Source organism: Chelmon rostratus, chromosome 17 (genome assembly GCF_017976325.1).
Source record: "Chelmon rostratus isolate fCheRos1 chromosome 17, fCheRos1.pri, whole genome shotgun sequence".
Lineage (NCBI taxonomy): Eukaryota > Metazoa > Chordata > Actinopteri > Chaetodontiformes > Chaetodontidae > Chelmon > Chelmon rostratus.
Window position 1 is genome coordinate 6,034,676 of NC_055674.1, and position 17,496 is coordinate 6,052,171.

A 17,496-nucleotide genomic window follows, 5' to 3' on the forward strand; every position below is an offset into this window, starting at 1 on the left:
TCATATAGAGACACGACTCATTAGTACACACGCACATTGTCATGCACACACCATGGCTGAGTGGTTTATGTGTTACAGTAATATTGGTTCTACTGAGTAATGTTTGCAGTTTCACTTTCTGTTCAAAAAATACTGCCGCGAGTCAGTTGCATTAAAAGCTTAATTGTTTCCTTCCAGCATCGACGCCACTATGAGAAGAAGAGGGCATCAACAGTACCGGTTCGGCTCTGTTATTCTGACTTTTGAAGGTACGAGAGGATCTCTAGTGTAACAGACATGCAGACCACAATCCACATGTCACACACATCAATATATGCACATTCACAATCAAAGAAGGGAAAACAGAGCGGTAGGAATTCGGGATTGCGGTTTGATTTTGCACAGCCGGCCCCCTTTCCCCTGTTTTTCTGCCTGGTTTCAGGGAGGGGAGAAGACAAACAGAAGAACGGATCTGTGAGCAAGGAGCTCGATCGTAAATAGCAGCGCTGGCTAGCTACCAAGGCCCTCACTTGGGCCGTCCTCTTGTTTTCCTCGTGGTGGATACAACCTGTTCTTAAAACATTTAGTGCACCGCAGGCTCTTTCTGAGAACTACGGCGAGGAGGGCGCTGGGCTGAACAGCTGTGCCTTCCAACCGCTGGCTTATCATCTTCTCAGATTGATAATAGCTGAAATGTGAGTGTTTGCTGAAAACATGGCTGCTGTCTGAGCAGGTGGAATTCATGGTTTTATGATGTCATTTCAATATTCCTCCAGAGCTGTTTTTGTCTTGCACGAACATCAGGCGCTTCATGCCCTAATTGTTTTTGTTCTGATATGCAAAGCTAAAAAGTCTCTCAATCAGCTTTAGGCTGAAACTTTTAGCTGGACAAGTGAGGCAAAAAATAAAAGTTGTAAGGTACCGTTCTCACGATAAGGAATATTTCCAAAAGACTTACCTTGAGCTGGCTAGCGTAGTGTCCCAGTTTGATTTTGAGTAGGAAGCCGTCCTCTCCCACCTGGTGCTCCGCCTTGTTCTGCAGCTCCTGGATCAGACTGTCCAGCAGGCGTTTGGCCTTGAACTCCTCCTGTGGGTTTTCCAGGTCTATGGCATCCCTGACAACACAAACACACACGCGTCTATGATCTATGATGCAATCTGCAAGCACAGCAACTACGTATGTCAGCCACTACGTATGTCTGTATGTGTGTGTATGCATGTATGGTGCAGAGCAACTCACCAGAGCTGGCCTTCTATCCACTGGGACAGATAATGTCGCACCTCAATGGGAAAATGTTGACCGTACAGAGACTGCATCTGGTGCAGAGCATCTCCCTGGAGCTGCTGGGCCTGGATCCACACTGCCATCTTCAACACCCTGTGGAAAATTGAAAAAGGAGCTGTTTATCAGTGTGCGAGCAGGAAACACAGCTTAAAAGAAAAGAGGTAACGAGAGAACAAAGCAAGATCATTTAAGGCCACATAAGGCGAAGTAATTATGAAACTTTCACTTTCAGTTGACTGTTTGTTCACTGACCCCTCCCCTGAACAACAACTGTAACTTTGTTTGGCAGATCTGTCAAGCTCTGAATTTCTCCATGAAGTGGTGAGCAAGGGGCCACAGTGAGTGAGCGATGACTGTGATGACTTTTTTAGCCGTTCCAGAACGAATATGAGGAATGGTGTACACAGTGTGCTTATCTGGCCTTACGCAAGCGGCAATCGTTATCATTTTCTGCTAATTGGTTTACTACCTATGGCAGTAATGGGCTGTTATTTCAAAGGCCAAGGAGCATGTAATAAAGTAATGACGTTAGTCTGTGGAGTAACAGTCTACATGGGGGAAAAAAAAAACCCTTGTAGGGGCCTCGTAGCGCTGTGTAGGGGCCAGTCCGGGATGCTATCAGAGTAAGCGACTCCAGCCAGCGTTATACCCCAGACTACGACCTTATACACACAATGCAAACAAACTTATGAGACCTGACCTCACCTCACCATTTTCTCTTCTAGCATCAAAAGTGAACAATGTTACAGACAATAAGTTAGAAATCAAACAGGACATTTTTCTATCCCATAGTAGGACTAAGTCGCTCTGCCTGGAACAGCTTTAGTCTCTATCTTTTAGCACTACATCACATATAGCTGCCATTTGTGTGTGTATTATTTAAGACCCCTCCCCTTTTTTTAAATTCTGTTTTAAAATGATTAAAGTTCATGAAAGATTCAGCCGAGGACAACGTTTCCAAGCAACTCATGCAGCTAAAGATCGCTTAAAGGACCGGTGTGAAGGATTTAGTGGATTTGTGAATATAAAATATATAAAGAGCTCATTCTAAGGGTGACAAAAACACAATGATCCTTTCATTGATTAGACACTAATGAAAACATATTTGTTTTTATTATAATCCATTTCTGCCATATTCTGCCAACAGGTCCCTTAAATCTCCAACACTGGTCCTTTAATAGTCAGCTGATTACAGCCATTGTCATTTGAGCTGGCGGTTGCCAGGTGAAAATGAAAAATCAAGACCCCATTGTTACGATTTTCAAGTGGCAAACTTTCCACTGTTATCACTGTGACATGAATGTGAAGTGCGAAAATGGAAAGCCTGAAAGAAGAAATGTTACACAGAACAAAATCACACATATATGTTTGGCATTTTATAGAAAATCCACGTTGGGAATTGACTACATGCACGCTGACCTGACCCACACATATTACTACCAGGCCACAGCGTAGAGATTTGGTGAAAAAAAAAACAACCTGCAGTTGCCTCTGATTTCCCTCTATGACTGCAGCTCTGGTGGTTGAGCCGGTCGTGTTCTGAATGTGTTTGAGGGCTTCTGCAGGAGCCGACAGCTCCACACTGAGTGCTGCGGTGTTAGTGCACTGTTTGCGTTAGGTCAATGCTACATGTTTCCAGTCAACACGCCCACTCACCCTTCTCAAAAGTGGCACAGTCACTGTCAGTAAAAGACTGAGCGATATGAGTACGCGGGAAGTTTGCGGCGTGTGTGTTTGTGTGGTTGTGGCTGTGTGTTACTCACAGTGTGGGGACATAAATATGTTTACACAGTCACATTGTGGGTATTGCTAGTAAATCGTTCAGTTTTAGGGTGAAGAAGTGAAAGGAAGTCTGTAATGTCCTCAGAAGTGATGAAAAACATGAGTCTGTGAGTGTGTGTGTGCATCTTTTGTGTTTTCACGTAAATCTAATTGACACAAACAGACCTACACATAGCATCACATACTGCGTCTCTCTGTTTGTCCCTCTTTTCATCTCTCTTTTACTTCATCCCCCTCTGGCTCAGTTCCTTAATCATACCACTAGTTTACGACATCCATAACACCCACAAGGCATTTCCAGGCTGCTGCTGCTAAACTTGGAGACATTTCCTTTAGTGTTTCCTCTTTAAAAACAGACGCTAGTCAGTAACCTCTGTTTACGCGGATTTAGGACCGGGCACTTTGTCATGGGTGCTATATAACAAACAGGAAGCCACTTCAACGCACAAAAAGAAATGCTTCAAATTTAAGAGGATCCCATGACTTGCACAAATGACTCTCTGTCATCTGTCTAATGACACCATGAGCCAGCTGGATAATACATCAATTTAATGAAAAACGCCGGGACCCCGGCGACCTCTCATCTGAGTGTGTGTGTGTGCGCTTGTCATGGCCGAAATCACCTCTCGTGGCTGCACCCATACGTGTGCATGCTCACCGACTATGTGTGTCTAGGAGAGAGAAAAGATAATTCCAGTCCTTATGGTATTTGCGTCTGCAGACACTAATCCTGTCAGCCTATGCTAATGCTGCTACACTTATATCGGTCTGAATGTGTCCTGAACTTTCAACCTTTGACCTTCCAGCTCGTTCTGCAGGCTTCGCACTAGAGCGCAGACTTCAGAGAGGAGTCATGCAGCTACGAGAGTGTGCTGTTATGAGCGGCTCACCTCTCTGCGGAGCAACAGCTTTGATCCAGAAGTCCTGACAGATGGCTTGGGTAAACTGCGTGCTGAAATCACAGCAGCTACACTTGGCAGATGATTTTAAGGGACTTTTAACAGTCACAATTGAAGGGAATTTGTCTGTATTGATCAAATAAAACGCACAAAGAAAATCTCATAAGGACAACAGGCTGTCAGAGTGTTTTTGCTATAAAACTGTGCAAGACAACTTCAGAGTTTCATTCACTTTAATGCCTAAATTTGTAAAGCTGTCACTCAAATAATATAAGGTCCTTGAGCTGTACGGTTAAATAGTGACAGTGGCTGGGCATGCTCTTTATCCTCTGCTACTAAGACATGGTGCATTGCGTCACACCTGTGCTAACTGAAGCACCCAATCATGTGTAATTTAATCAAATCTGCCATTATGTTAGCCTGCTGGTTGACGACGCTTGACACAACCCTGCTCCGTTATCTTTGCTGCAGCGTGAACACGCAGATAGTCTTCAGATAGTGTGTAAGACGGCGAACTGGAGGCATACAAAGGCACGCTCGAAGCACATTTTCAAAAGACAATTAAGTGCTTTTCGAATGAGTAATGTGCACATGCTTTATCTGTGAGGGCATCAGCAGCGAGCATCAACACTCGTACTATCAGCTGATTGGAGGAAGAACTGAACAGGAAGAGCTTGAAACCTCTTTCCACCACCTCTTTCTGTGACACCCATTGTGGGTGCAGGACTGTGCTCTGTGCCATCCTGTATTACACAGACAAACAGCAACACGAGGCATGCTGGGAGCGAACGCTTTAAACAGTGTTTGTTGTGTTACCAAAAGACAGCGAGGCAAACTGGGGTTTACTGGTCTCCTTAACAGCTCTTTAAGGTGGAAGCTCCAGGTGCTGATTGCCCAACATTAGCACCTCCATTCTCACCTCCCACAGGAGAATGAGACGCTTCCCAGCAACTGTTTCAGTCTGACTGACTAACCGCACTTGCCGCATTTGGAGGCAACTGACTGCCCTGGCATGAACCTGAGAGACAGTGTGAAAGCTAAAAAGTCTCTCTCTCTTGTCGTCACTTGTCTCTTATCACGTGAAACTCTAAAGGCTGTGACATGTTACCCGTTTCACCGCTAACTTCACTGCAGATTTAACAAAAAAAAAAAAAAGAAAATCCACCTTACCTCTTGCCTTCAGCTCTACCATGTAACAGCAGGAAACTCTAAAGAGGAGCACCACAAACCTGAGACAGAGAGAGAGAGAGACAGAGACAGAGAGCGAGAGAGAGAGCAAAAGGAGGAAGTGAGTCAACTTCGGGTGCTTCTGAGGAAGCTATCTTTTTTCACCAGGAGCATTGACAAAAAGCTAGAGGTTGAAAGGGAAAGTCCACTGAACAGATTACGTTCATTCCAGTTGTCTTGGACACGTCAGCATAACAATGGAATTTATTAAACTTCCCAAGGCTGAAAGGTGCATGCATGCTGTGTGTGATACTAAAGCTGCCGCAGTTAAAAAAAAGGCGTTTGTGGGCAAACAACGACACAAACAGAGCCCTGAAAGCTACTTTAAATGCAGCTGCGTGAACTGACAGTCATTAATCACACGATAAATGACAGAAAAATTATTGTTTATTGCTTTATTTTATCTGTCTGTTGAGTCTATAGGTTACGATAACATACCGCTCACATGGTGATATCACTAAAAATGGGTCGCATGGGGCAATAACCACAAGCAGTCATTGGACAGGGTTGATCATCACACAGCCAACAGTGTGGCCAGATTAGCTCCTCTTTTATTTGGAAGTAAAACCAAAAGCGTTGCTAATAATTCCTCATTGCACCATGAGTGTGTGCAACGACAGCAAGTACAGTACATCTGTCAGGTCAAGTCAAGTTCTGTCCCATAAGATGAGCTTTTATTAAACCGTCACTACAGTGGATTTATTTTAAAAGCCTGGCTTAGTGTTCTGTGTACGAGGAAAACAGAATTGAATAAATGATGATGGTGTCTCCTACGTTGATTTTGATCATCACCACGTTGTGAGATCTTAGCAATAAACTTGGTGAGTACAGAGTTGTCACAACCAAGAGAACAAAGGGTCAGATAAGCAAAAAGAAAAACCCGAGCTGTAATATGTAGTATTTCTTTAAGCTCAAGACCAGCTCATGCCTTGTTTTTGTCTCTTTCTCAGAATTCCTCGCAGAAAGACTAGACTGATCCACTATGGAGTGATAGGAACGTCCAGCTGAAAACAGAGATCTCTATAAAGTCTACAGTCCCACTTTATGATCAAGAACAACTGTTTTCTTTGCTATAACTCTTAGGCTCTGCATCCATGCTTGTTTTCAGGAGACGGAGAGCGTTTGGTCCAATCAAAAGGCTGGAAAGTGTCATGGCATCTGCATTACATTTTGAACTACAGCCTGACACAAAGCCATGACTGTCTGCTCTGAGGTCGGGCTTATCATGATTGAGACAGCTCTCGTTCCTGGCTGGACCCTAAAGAGGTAGAACAGCTGAAACGCATATGCCGGCACAAGTCTCCAGACAAATATGTGCGTATCTTTATTTTACTGTCTGGATCTGTCTTCCTTGACTCGATCCTGCTTGTTTGTCCAATTTAACTCTCTTATTACCCAGAAATGCGCTCGCAGTCGAACCAGAGGAGCAGCTTCATCTAATAGCTGTGTCTTGAGTTTTTCCAGGTCCTGTGTGTGTCTCACTGCGCAGAGGAAAGGTAGCCCACCTGTCATGTGACCGACCCTATAAACTCTTCAGCAGGTCTGCATGCTCTGCTGACACCGTGCACCCATGCAACCAACTCGTTCCTCACATCAAACCATAATACTGGTCTGCATCATGGTCTTATGTTCCACTAATCAAATAGATGGAAGACCCATTACAGAAAAATAAAATAAAGTGGCTACTGAGCATGAGCACACATCCCATTTCAATACCCTTGATCACTGATTGATAAGTCATGTGTGTTGACGCTGCGCAATTATCACAGATGTTTATTGCAGCTCAATATGGGCCTCATAACAGTGCTCACCAATGTGTTCCTCCTCCCATAACAGACTCTGAAGTGCTGTTGGCTCAGTTTTCTGCAAACAGATTAATGCTTCCTCAGAGGAGAAGCCTCTCAAGCGCATATAGGAGGTTTTTATCCCAGCTGAACAACTCACACACCTTCACATTGTCTCAGAAGACACGGATGAGAAAAATAACCGTGCGACTGAAGCTTGGCAGTTCTGCGATAAACACTGCGTTAGTTATAGTGTTCAGTGCTTTGTGTGTCACACAGCTGTTGATTCAAACCTGTAGTCGTATTTCAGACCTAAGTTTAGTTGTTATGTTGTGTAATATGTGTGCAATGTTATGTTCGGTTTGCAACGCTCTGTAAGGAGTTCCTTGTATTCTGTCCACCCTCTGTACGAGCACACACACACACACACACACACACACACACACACACAAAACACTTGACGTTTGCCTTGGCTCAACCTTCAAAGATCATCAGTTGTCGTTCTCTTTTATCTTTATTGCCATTCTCTTAAAAACAGAGGGAGGGAGACATTGGCTCCATCTCCAAAGCTGTTCTCACACTCACACATACCCTTTGTTGTCCAATTTGAATTTACTGCAAACTGCCGTGCCAACAGATTTTTCCTCTCTCTCTCTCTCTTTCTCTCTCTCTTTCACACACACACACACACACACACGAACGCTGAACGCTGAACGCTGCAGCTAAAGCAATTCACCGGCGTGGTATCACCAAACACTCATTCCGCTCAACTGATGAATTGCCAGTTCCGTGAATGAATCCACGCCACACGCCCTTCAACATCGAGTTCAAGCAAAGTCGGTCTCTTCACGCAACACTGGCAGGGACGCAGGGAACAACTACGCCGGTTTTCTTTTTCACCCACTGCGCAGAATCATGGCATATTTATGGGTTGAGAACGGCTGGATGAAAAGTCAGGAGAATGGGCTCCAGCTAGAATTACACAACTGCTCAAAACAAACAAATCAAAACCTGGTCTTAACCGAGCCGGACAGGGTTCTCAGCACCAGTGAAGAGAGGGCGAACTCTTTCTGATCATCTACCTCTTCATAAGTGTGCAGGTAAAAAGCTTACCTGAGCAAAACCATGCAAGTTAAAATGAAGATGCATGTTATTTCACTCAACCCTGACAGTCTGCCATTCGAAGTTCAGACAACCCAGTTCACACCAGACTTTAAACCTGATAGCCACACTTGCTTTAGGGAAGAATGAGAGTCAGCCTCTCTCTCTCAGGATGTGGAACCACATTAAGCAACTCCACTTCCATTTCGAGCGGTTGACTTGCTCTAGTTGTTGTTCTTGAAAACCTCAAAAATTCTTATTTCACAATCGTGGAGCTGTTTTAATGACTAGAGGGGGCACTAAATTGTCATTCAACACTTGTTGCCTCAAAGTTATCCTTCAAAAGTGTGATTCTACCCCGGACAAGTTTTTGTAGGACGAGACAGATTTACAGCATCTGTCAGCACGGTGCATATATCATACGTCAATGCCAATCACAGCATCTGGTGATACTCATCAGCTCCTGCAGCACATGGGACACACAACAGAAGAAAACTTCACAGCTTTTCCAGCTCAGACAATCAGCTTTCACTGGGAAAGAGAGAAAATCCCTCTCACTCTAAATGAGGAGAAGTCAACAAAAAGAAATCACATTTCTGAGCCAAGCCCTCACTGGTTTGTTCTGCCAAAGACAGAGTATTCAGTACACCATGAGCCTCTGAACAAGGAGCGGTTCTGGGTGAGTGTGCTTGTCTGAGCAGCAGACATCCTCCTCTGCTGACTGATATGTTCCGATGAGCTTCAGCTGTGAGCCAGCGTGCAAGCCTTCCAGGCTGCAGGAACGACACCACAATCCCTCTAGTGTTGGCCCTGAGACGTCATCGGCATCTCTGTTGTGCTCAATTAGCGTGCAACAATCACGGCTTGGCTTGACGAGTGTGATTTAAAGCCCAGCGGAGAGTTGTTTTTTTTTTTTTTTTCATTCTCCAGGGTCAGAATGTGTCGGCGTGCTCATTTAGCCAGCTCCGACACGTACAAAGCGAAATTAAACACACAAACTCGTGTCACCCACTCTTTCCTCTGAGGAAAAACTGCCATTCATCAACGTAAGCGCTTCCTGTTAGGAAACTGAAGTGCCACCCACCATTCAAAGCAATCTCACCACTCCTTTACACCGAAGCGCTGCGAATGCCAGAAACGAAAGTGTGCACACGAGAAACCTGCCATACGCTGCTGCAGCCAGTTTCATTCTGTTTTAAACAGACCAGACTGGTGTTTTTGCATGTTTAATTAAAAATCATGCGCTTAACATTCCTGACAATGATTTGCCACAGCAGTTCTCGTCACTACATTAGAAAATTCAATTACGATGACCCAATCTGTAACATTTTACCATGTGAATTACAGCTTTCTAACATGAATGCTGTCATATGCAGGTGACAAATAAGCATTCCTGTACTTGTATGTCACTCATGCTATTAGAAAATTCCAATAAAATGAATTGTGATTCATGGTGGGATCATTTTATGCCTGTCTTAAATTCTCTGTCCAGGTAATAACAGTGCTGCAGTTTAAAGTACTGATTGTCACCTGGATGGATGTGTATAAGGGCTTGTGGTAACCTCCAACAAGATTGCACCAATATTTGAATCTGCTGCCTCACAGCAACCTGTCTGATGCAAGCATCTACCAAACACAAAGAATCCTTTACACAGACAACATGATTACTTATTTTTTCTGGGTTTCATTTAAAATATACACATTTCCTACAGTAGCTTCTGCCTGTGATGCCGTTTGGAAGCCAGATCTCAGATCTTAGGCAGTGGAACTTCCCATCAGCATATGGGCGAACCATCAGTGCTTTCAACTTTCAGACGACAGACATGGACCTTAAGTCTGTGCATTTCATACTAGACTGGAGTGAAACCAATGGCTGCTTGGACACAATAATAAAACATCCACATTTCAATTAGAGGCTGCCGGGCTGTGACTGTTTGGCCATTTATCAGTTATTTAGTAGTTAAACCCGTTATTTTTTCTGACACTGCACCTGATTGGGCTAGCTGACGGAGTCTATTCTAGTCTGAGCCAGCTGCTGTTGAAAATCAAGAGATTAAGCTATGCAGTGTGTGTTGTTTCACAGGGACGATCAACTTCAGCCGTGGGAGACCCCGTCAGGCAAAAAACAAGCATCATGACTTACAGAGTATTACTTCATCAGCAGCAAAAAGTTCACTCACCTGCAGCTCTGTGACTGTTTTCTTTTTGCCTTTTCCATGAATTGCATGATAATGACTAGTTCTGTTCCGGTACAGTCAAGCACACACAGACACACAGACACACAGACACACACACAGACACACAGACACACAGACACACACACACACACACACACACACACACACACACACACACACACACAGTCTCGCAGGAAGTTGGCTGGCAGCATGATCCTCATCATGTCTAATGAGCATTCAGTTTGGTGTCCACTGTATTTACTCGCTCATTCAATATGTTCTCCTTTCTTATTGTCAAGAATTAAAAAACAATCTGTGCATGCTGTTTGAAATAAGTTGCTATGTGTGCGGCGTCCAGTCTTCATAGGTTGAAGTAATCTTTAAATATATCATAGCTTTTGGATTTTGTAAAATAGTCAGTAGGCATGGTGAATATAGATGAAAATGACGAAACTGACAAAAACATGCGAAACTTGGTATGGTCCTTTAAAAAGAACGTTGCATGAGCAAGTCGTATTGTCTCCCTGGTGTTTCAGCTGATTTAACTTCTTTCTCGCATTAAAATCAAGCAGACCGCGCAGGAACAACTTAATTTGCCTTTTTAAACAAGGCAAAGAGCAGGTACAGCTGCAGCTCAACTGATGATCAATATAAAGATAAATTGCGTTGCCGACGGTTGTGTCGTTAACTGGAGGCCAAATTAAACTCGGTGACCGAAGCTTGAAAGCTTGCTAGTATGAACAACTTATTTTGAGAGGTGGTTTGCAGGGAACGAGAAGATTGAACAAAATGAACACATTTCAATCTTGATGCTGCCGTCTTTCTTTATTTGTCTTGGTAAATAAAGGAGGTCAAAAATAAACAACTGCTCCACTGTCTGCCCTCTCCCCTGCCTCCCTGCTATACTTCCATGCTCCCCTGTTCATCTCCCTCCATCTCTCCCACAGTCCAGCTGCTCCATGACAGAGGCTATGCATTATCACACCCACCCAGAGCCACCAGCATTTATAAATAACATCTCTGAGTAAAACTGCCAAGTGTAAAATTAAGCCCATAACTTACATCTGGTGCTATGGCACACGTGGTCGCATTTCCACAGCAACTGTGGCCCATTCAGGGATATTTATAAAGATAAAAAAGCACCTTTAAAGGCTGGTCAAACATGTCATCAGGTACAAAAAGCATCAACTGTCAGAGCAGCAGGAACGTGAAAAGGACGATGTTTGAGAATAGTTTAAACAGATGGACTGTTTATGAAAAGATAGAGGAGGGAGATGGGGTGAAGGGGCAGCAGCGCAGTGCAGAGCAGCAGTCAGGACGAGACACAGTATCCCAGCCAGGCCAAACATCCTCATTACATCACCGGCACAGATCTGACCGACTGCTCTCCTGCATGCAAACACTACAGGCTGGCCAAAGTACATCTTGCCAACTCATCAACTTTTGCAGCAGGCAGACGGCGCAAACAAAATCATTGCCGAGTACCACCTCTACGTGAACTTACACAAAGCTGTGAGATATAGGGTGTATGATCAAAGCAGGCTCTATTTTAATTCAACATTAGCAGTTTGAACAGCTCAGTCAAACGTGGCTACAGGTTGAATATGAGGTTGGATGAGACGGTGAAGCCAAAAATGGCCGAGGGTGGAACAAATGTGACTGGCGATTCACACTGATGATAGGATGATAGATGAAGAGGACATGGGAGATTTGTTGTCACACAGGAGCACATGACAGGCCAATGTGCCCAAACCTCAAAGGGAGGGACAGGCGACTACAAGAGCGTCTTTGTGCTGTCCAACCTGCCCTGAGGTCCTGTTGCTATGCTCCAACCCACATCCCATCACGCTGTCAACATGAGGAAGATCACTCATTAGCTCCGTAATGTGCTGTGTGTGTGTGTTCGCGCATACATGCACGCCATAAAGAGCCCAGCCGGTGACACACGGCTTGTATATTGTCTCACATTTAAATATGGGAGAACCCTTAATTAAACATGGCTCACAAGACTAAAATAACAGTAAAAAAGGAACGTGTCTGACGGGTAAATCACATTGTGAGCTGAGCATCTCTGCCCTGCAGGCCTTCCCAGCCACAGCGTCAGCTCCTGCTGTTACACCTCCATGCAACAAGCTACACAAGGAACAGAGCTGTCGGCATCACACCCTCACGTCGGCAAGATGAGCTAATTTTTGGGCCGTCGCTGGCATGACAGCAGAAAAACGAACTCCAAGACTGTGCTGACAGCCGCCTCCAAAATGTGCACCAGTCAGGAGCAGTGAGAGGCAAACTGCATGTTTTTGTGTGTGTACAGTATATGTGGGCACATTAGTTACAGCTTGTCAGCTGATGGAGTTATGGTGCGCTGGATTTTCTCCGCCCCTGGCGCATTCAGTAAACGTGATGCAGTTTGAAGGCAAGTCTGAGTGATTAAAGGAAAAAAATCCACCATTTGACACACGAACACTGCTACAGAGCAGATACTGTCCCATAACAGTGCTCTTCAAGTGTTCACATGGAGGCTGAGCGGTTTCTCAGTTTGAGGCTCACAAATAACCTAAAAGTTATTTAAGGTTAAATCACCTTTTTTAAGATATGTAAGAAATATAGTGTGAACTTGACATGATGAGGACAGCTGAAAGGAATTCTGAGAAATGAAGGAAACTGAGAACTTTGACTGATTGAGCAGAAGCTGGTGCTCTACATGTAAATGTGAACACACAGAATCGCTGCTCAAGTCCATCCACTATTACAGACACTGAATGCTCGAGGCCAGATAGAAAAATTGCACACACACACACACAAACACACACACAAGCCAAATAACCAAGGGGAATAAAGGGGACTGCCAGCATTGTGGATAAGACATTTAAAGCAGCTGGACATCTGTCTGCAGGTACAGTATAATTTGTGAGAGCGTCTCATTGTTAGTGATGTCTGAGGAGCAAACAGAGAGGTGTGCTAAAGATTAATGGTGCAGGGTCAAAAGGGTAAGGGGGTAAATGGATAGAGTGTCTTGTGGGGCAGCAAGGTTCTGCTGCAGTATTTAGTGCATGGGTCATTGTCAACCTGAAATGAGTCACTTGTCTTACACTTAAATATTAGAACAATCGTATTTTAATTCCGCTGAAGTACATTAGGTACATAATGGAAAATCAAGAAATGTCACTGACTGATTAGTGGATCAGACTGAACAGCAAAGAGTCAGTCAGACACCTGCTGTTATACTCAAACACTTCTGTCCTAGAGAGCTGAAATTTTGCCTTCTGCATTGTGCTCTTGGACACAAGCAGACACACTTGAGACTGACAGATCAAATGTAATTGTGTAAAGAGGACAGAGAGGCCCACACATGCCCCCAGGCAGCCAGGTACCCGCAGTGCTGCAGCAGAGGCCTGAGGATACTCTTTGTCTGCTGGCTGCGATGATGAGCCTCTACAGATAAAAGAAGAAGATCTGATAGGCATGGGTGCTTTCACACAGGTGATCAGTGGCCTGCGGGGGTTGTTGTGTAGATATTGTCAACACTGTGGCAAACATCAATTAAACATCTGTAAGTCTCAACCCACTCGCCAACAACTGCGCATTTCCGTTCCCTTAAACGACACGGGCTGAACACAAAGTGATGCATGGATATTGGCTGATGGGCTGTGGATTGGTGGTGACTCAACAGGCCAAAGTGAACATCAGCAGACGTGGTCAAGATATCAGAAACATCACTAGAAAGCAAGGATTTTCAAAGTCTGACACCACCCTGCCGCCCATCGTTGGAGGATATAAACAGGAAGTATAATGTTGTCAGTTAGTTAGCTGTGTGGGTTGTTTTTTAAGTCTATATTTGTATACATTTTAGCAAACTGGTGTCATTAAAAGTATGCCAAATTAGCTATTAGCAATTTGCAAAGTATCCATGGATTTACAGTCAAGTGTCACTGGATTATTTTGATAAGTGAGAAAACTTAAAAACATGATGATTCTCAGGCAAGTTCTGGAGTTTATGATTTATGGAGGTTTATTCAGGATGTACATCACAGATACAGACACACCTTATCTGAATACCTCTAGTCTAAAGTAAGCAGACACTGACAAATAGAAGATGGAGGGAAGATATGACCACAGAGAGCACAATAAGTACGCTTTAACAGCAAACATGTGTACGCACATGTAAGCAGATTCTCACAGACTACCAGCCCAGTAAACATAATCTCTGCAAAGCTTGTAGACTATTCCTGAGAGAAAAGAAAGTTATGATTCACAGGCTTACAGTAGCTCCCCTGGGGTTGTGGGACTCATACCTTATTACAACGTGATTGCAAAATAGCTCTCAGAGGGGGCAGATCAGACGAGGCAAAGAGAAAACCGAGAGGAAAGACGAAATCCTGGCAAAAATGGAAGCAACGAGAAAAAGGCAATAAGCATCTGCATGTCACTGAAGACTGCGCAGTGCCAGGAATAAACAAATCGCTTTTCTGATTCTGAAGACTTTTCAGTGTAACCAATTAAATGAATATTCTAGTACTGTGTCATGTTTTTATTATTCTTGGATTATCTATTTGAGTGTGTAGCCTAATAGTGGTTTGACAGCTTCCACTGTCTGAGGATGGGATGAGAGAAAAGCACAAACTTGCAGGCTGACGAACTCTCATTTGCTGGCCCATTAACTTTTGCCATTGCTGGTGGAGTGTCTTTGATTACAGTTGTAGGGTTGATGAAGCTCTTGATGAATTATTATTGCGTTTTGTGGTCAATTTGTGTTCTTGACACTTTGCTTTGCTTTGCTGTGTCATATTAAGATCAAAATTACATTTACAGTATGTATGAACGATCTAGCCCCAGACAGGCATGGCCCCCCATGCCTGTCTGGGGCTAGATCTGCCAGATATGTAACTGTACACAGAAGGGGTTGGGGATAAAGTGTAACTAAAACGAAAGTGAAGATCTTCAGGTTAAATTGAAAAAACATGCAGAAATCACCATCTGTCTCAGTCCCGGTGGACGCACTATAAGTGCCGTGCTTTGCTCCTGCTTCCATGATGAAACACCAATCCTTAGCAATCTGTTATTTCTGTGTCACTGGCTGGAGCTGCGACTGAGCAGAGCAGCCTGCAGGCTGAGTGATGGTGCAGCGGTCAGTCTGAAGCGGGATCAATCAGGGAGTCATAACACACTGCAGGTGACAGCACCCTGCCGAACTCTACTGGACCAGCCGGCCTGGAAAATAATGATGTGTGCAATCAGCCTGCCTTACACTGACAAGATAACCTGGTACATGGCTGCCTGGGACATGACTCCACTGCATGCAGCAAGTCGAGCACTTCAGCATGCAGCTCTCTGTTCCTGCAGCTTCGTGCAGTCGTACATTTGCTGAGCCTTGTTTTGGTAACAGAGAAGCTTTACTTCACTGGTGATGACATGTGGCAATGGTGGCCTTTTGCAACCCTTGAGAGTGGCGGACTATTTAAAGGAGTTGGCCTGGCAGAGGGAGGCTGCAATATCTCTTCATTCTATTGTGATCCTCAGTTTAAGATCCCAGAGTGACTTTAACAGGTCTACGTTGAGTACAATGACGCTCAACATGTCTCTGTTCACTCCTGAAAAATAGCATAACTGCTGTTGTTCAGGGAATGTTTTCAATTAAATCTCTTTGTGTAGTTGTGTTAACCTGTGTCTCATGTTTGCTTCAGTAGGCTATACTATAAATAGCAATGGCCAATTGTGAGTATAGCGATTATTCCTTGATGAGTTGTACCTTCTCAAATGTCAGATGTCTCGTTTTAGAATGAAACACACAAATGCACAACATAGCCACACACACACACACACACAGACACACAACATGTGGTGTCACTCAGTGCGTCATAAAGAGGGAATGAGTGCCTCTTGCAGATCTCCCTTGCTGTACTCTCTGTGCTCGCTGCGTCCCTGGCAGTGTGACCTCATTGTGCTCAGCTGGCCTGCTAGCCTCTGAACCCACTGCCCTAAACCCCTTCCAGCCAGAGCTCGACCAGCCAATGATCTGCTTTGTTCCCCCGGCTCACGCTCTCCAACCATCTGGACAGACGTCTAAGAGCAAGATAGGGTATCTGAGGTGAAACGGCTGCAGCCTATATGCGCAGAGGAAGCCGTGCAGCTTTTAAATACTTTTAAGTGTGAGAATGAATCTCTTGTTCAGTCAAGTACAGCACAACCTTCATATTGTACAGTAAGTGCAAAGCAGAAGAGTTGTACTGAAGCCACAAAGCACAAAAGCATCTGCATATCAGAATAAAAGCTGGCTGGATGGAATGGCTGTTAAGATGATTTTCTGTCTTCCAGACACCCACTGTAGTCAAATCAAGTCGATATTACACGAAACTCAACTTGCAGTCAGACAGCTTGCTTAAGATTATTATATATTATATATTATACAGTCACCTTTAGATTTGGTCAAATTATGTTATAATCAATTCTTCTCGTCCATCCTTCTATTTTTTATTTTTTTTTACAATGGGGCAACATAAATTAAAAGCCGCATATCCACTATCTGTTGAATTTATGTGTCATTATTTGCCAATATCATTCAGCCCTTATTATTAATATGGCACTCAGTTGTCAGTCACTTTTCACACCTTTGATTCCTGTTTTCAACTAAGCATTTCAGAAAAAGAACGAGAGCGACCAGAATAATACACCCGGCAGAATAGAGACGTATCATGCTTACAATATTTAAAGTAGCTGCTTCTTTATTTATCTCATCTGTCTTCGCTTTGTCTGCGACAACCCGCCGAGCTTCACTTTTTTTTTTTTCTGGATTATGAATTTGGCCTTTGTCACCACGTCTGCATTTGTGCACGCACGGAGGACTGCAGCGTGAATGTGCATTTGTTTGTCTGCATGCGTGTCTACACATATGTGCATCCATGCGTGTTGGTGTTGACTGCAGAGAACCAGTGGGCGACATTATATAATCTGAGGCCCACAGGGAGTGTTAAATGTGGACACGGCCTGAAGCTCAAGTCCGCGGCAGCGGGAATGCCAGCTTGTTGGAGTGGAGCCACTTTTGGAGCAGAACCCTGCAGCAGGAAACCACTGAGCAGAGACGGACAGCCGAGACAAACAGCAACCAGCCAGCCAGTTGTCACTGTCCAGCAGTCTGCTATAATGAGGCATCAGCTCAGGATAGTGTTAGTCCACTTGTAAAAACAGATATTAGTTCTAAGCCCGACCTGCTACCCTTTAAGCTGCCAATATGCTTCATCACAATTACAACTGTAACTTTTCTG

General features: G+C 44.2%; 1 protein-coding gene across 2 annotated transcripts in view; it reads right to left on the reverse strand.

The window, feature by feature from the left end:
- stat5a (signal transducer and activator of transcription 5a) overlaps window positions 1-17,496 on the reverse strand; it is a 49,926-nt gene that overhangs the window by 14,634 nt on the left and 17,796 nt on the right. Inside the window, exons 2-4 of one of the 2 annotated variants that reach the window (XM_041956266.1) lie at window positions 5,116-5,174; window positions 1,220-1,357; window positions 938-1,094 (exon numbers count right to left, since the gene is read on the reverse strand). In XM_041956266.1, the coding sequence (XP_041812200.1) occupies window positions 938-1,094; window positions 1,220-1,347 (285 nt within the window). In that variant the 5' untranslated portion in view covers window positions 1,348-1,357; window positions 5,116-5,174. The remainder of the gene's footprint in view (window positions 1-937; window positions 1,095-1,219; window positions 1,358-5,115; window positions 5,175-17,496) is intronic. The other variant, XM_041956267.1, reaches the window with a different exon arrangement.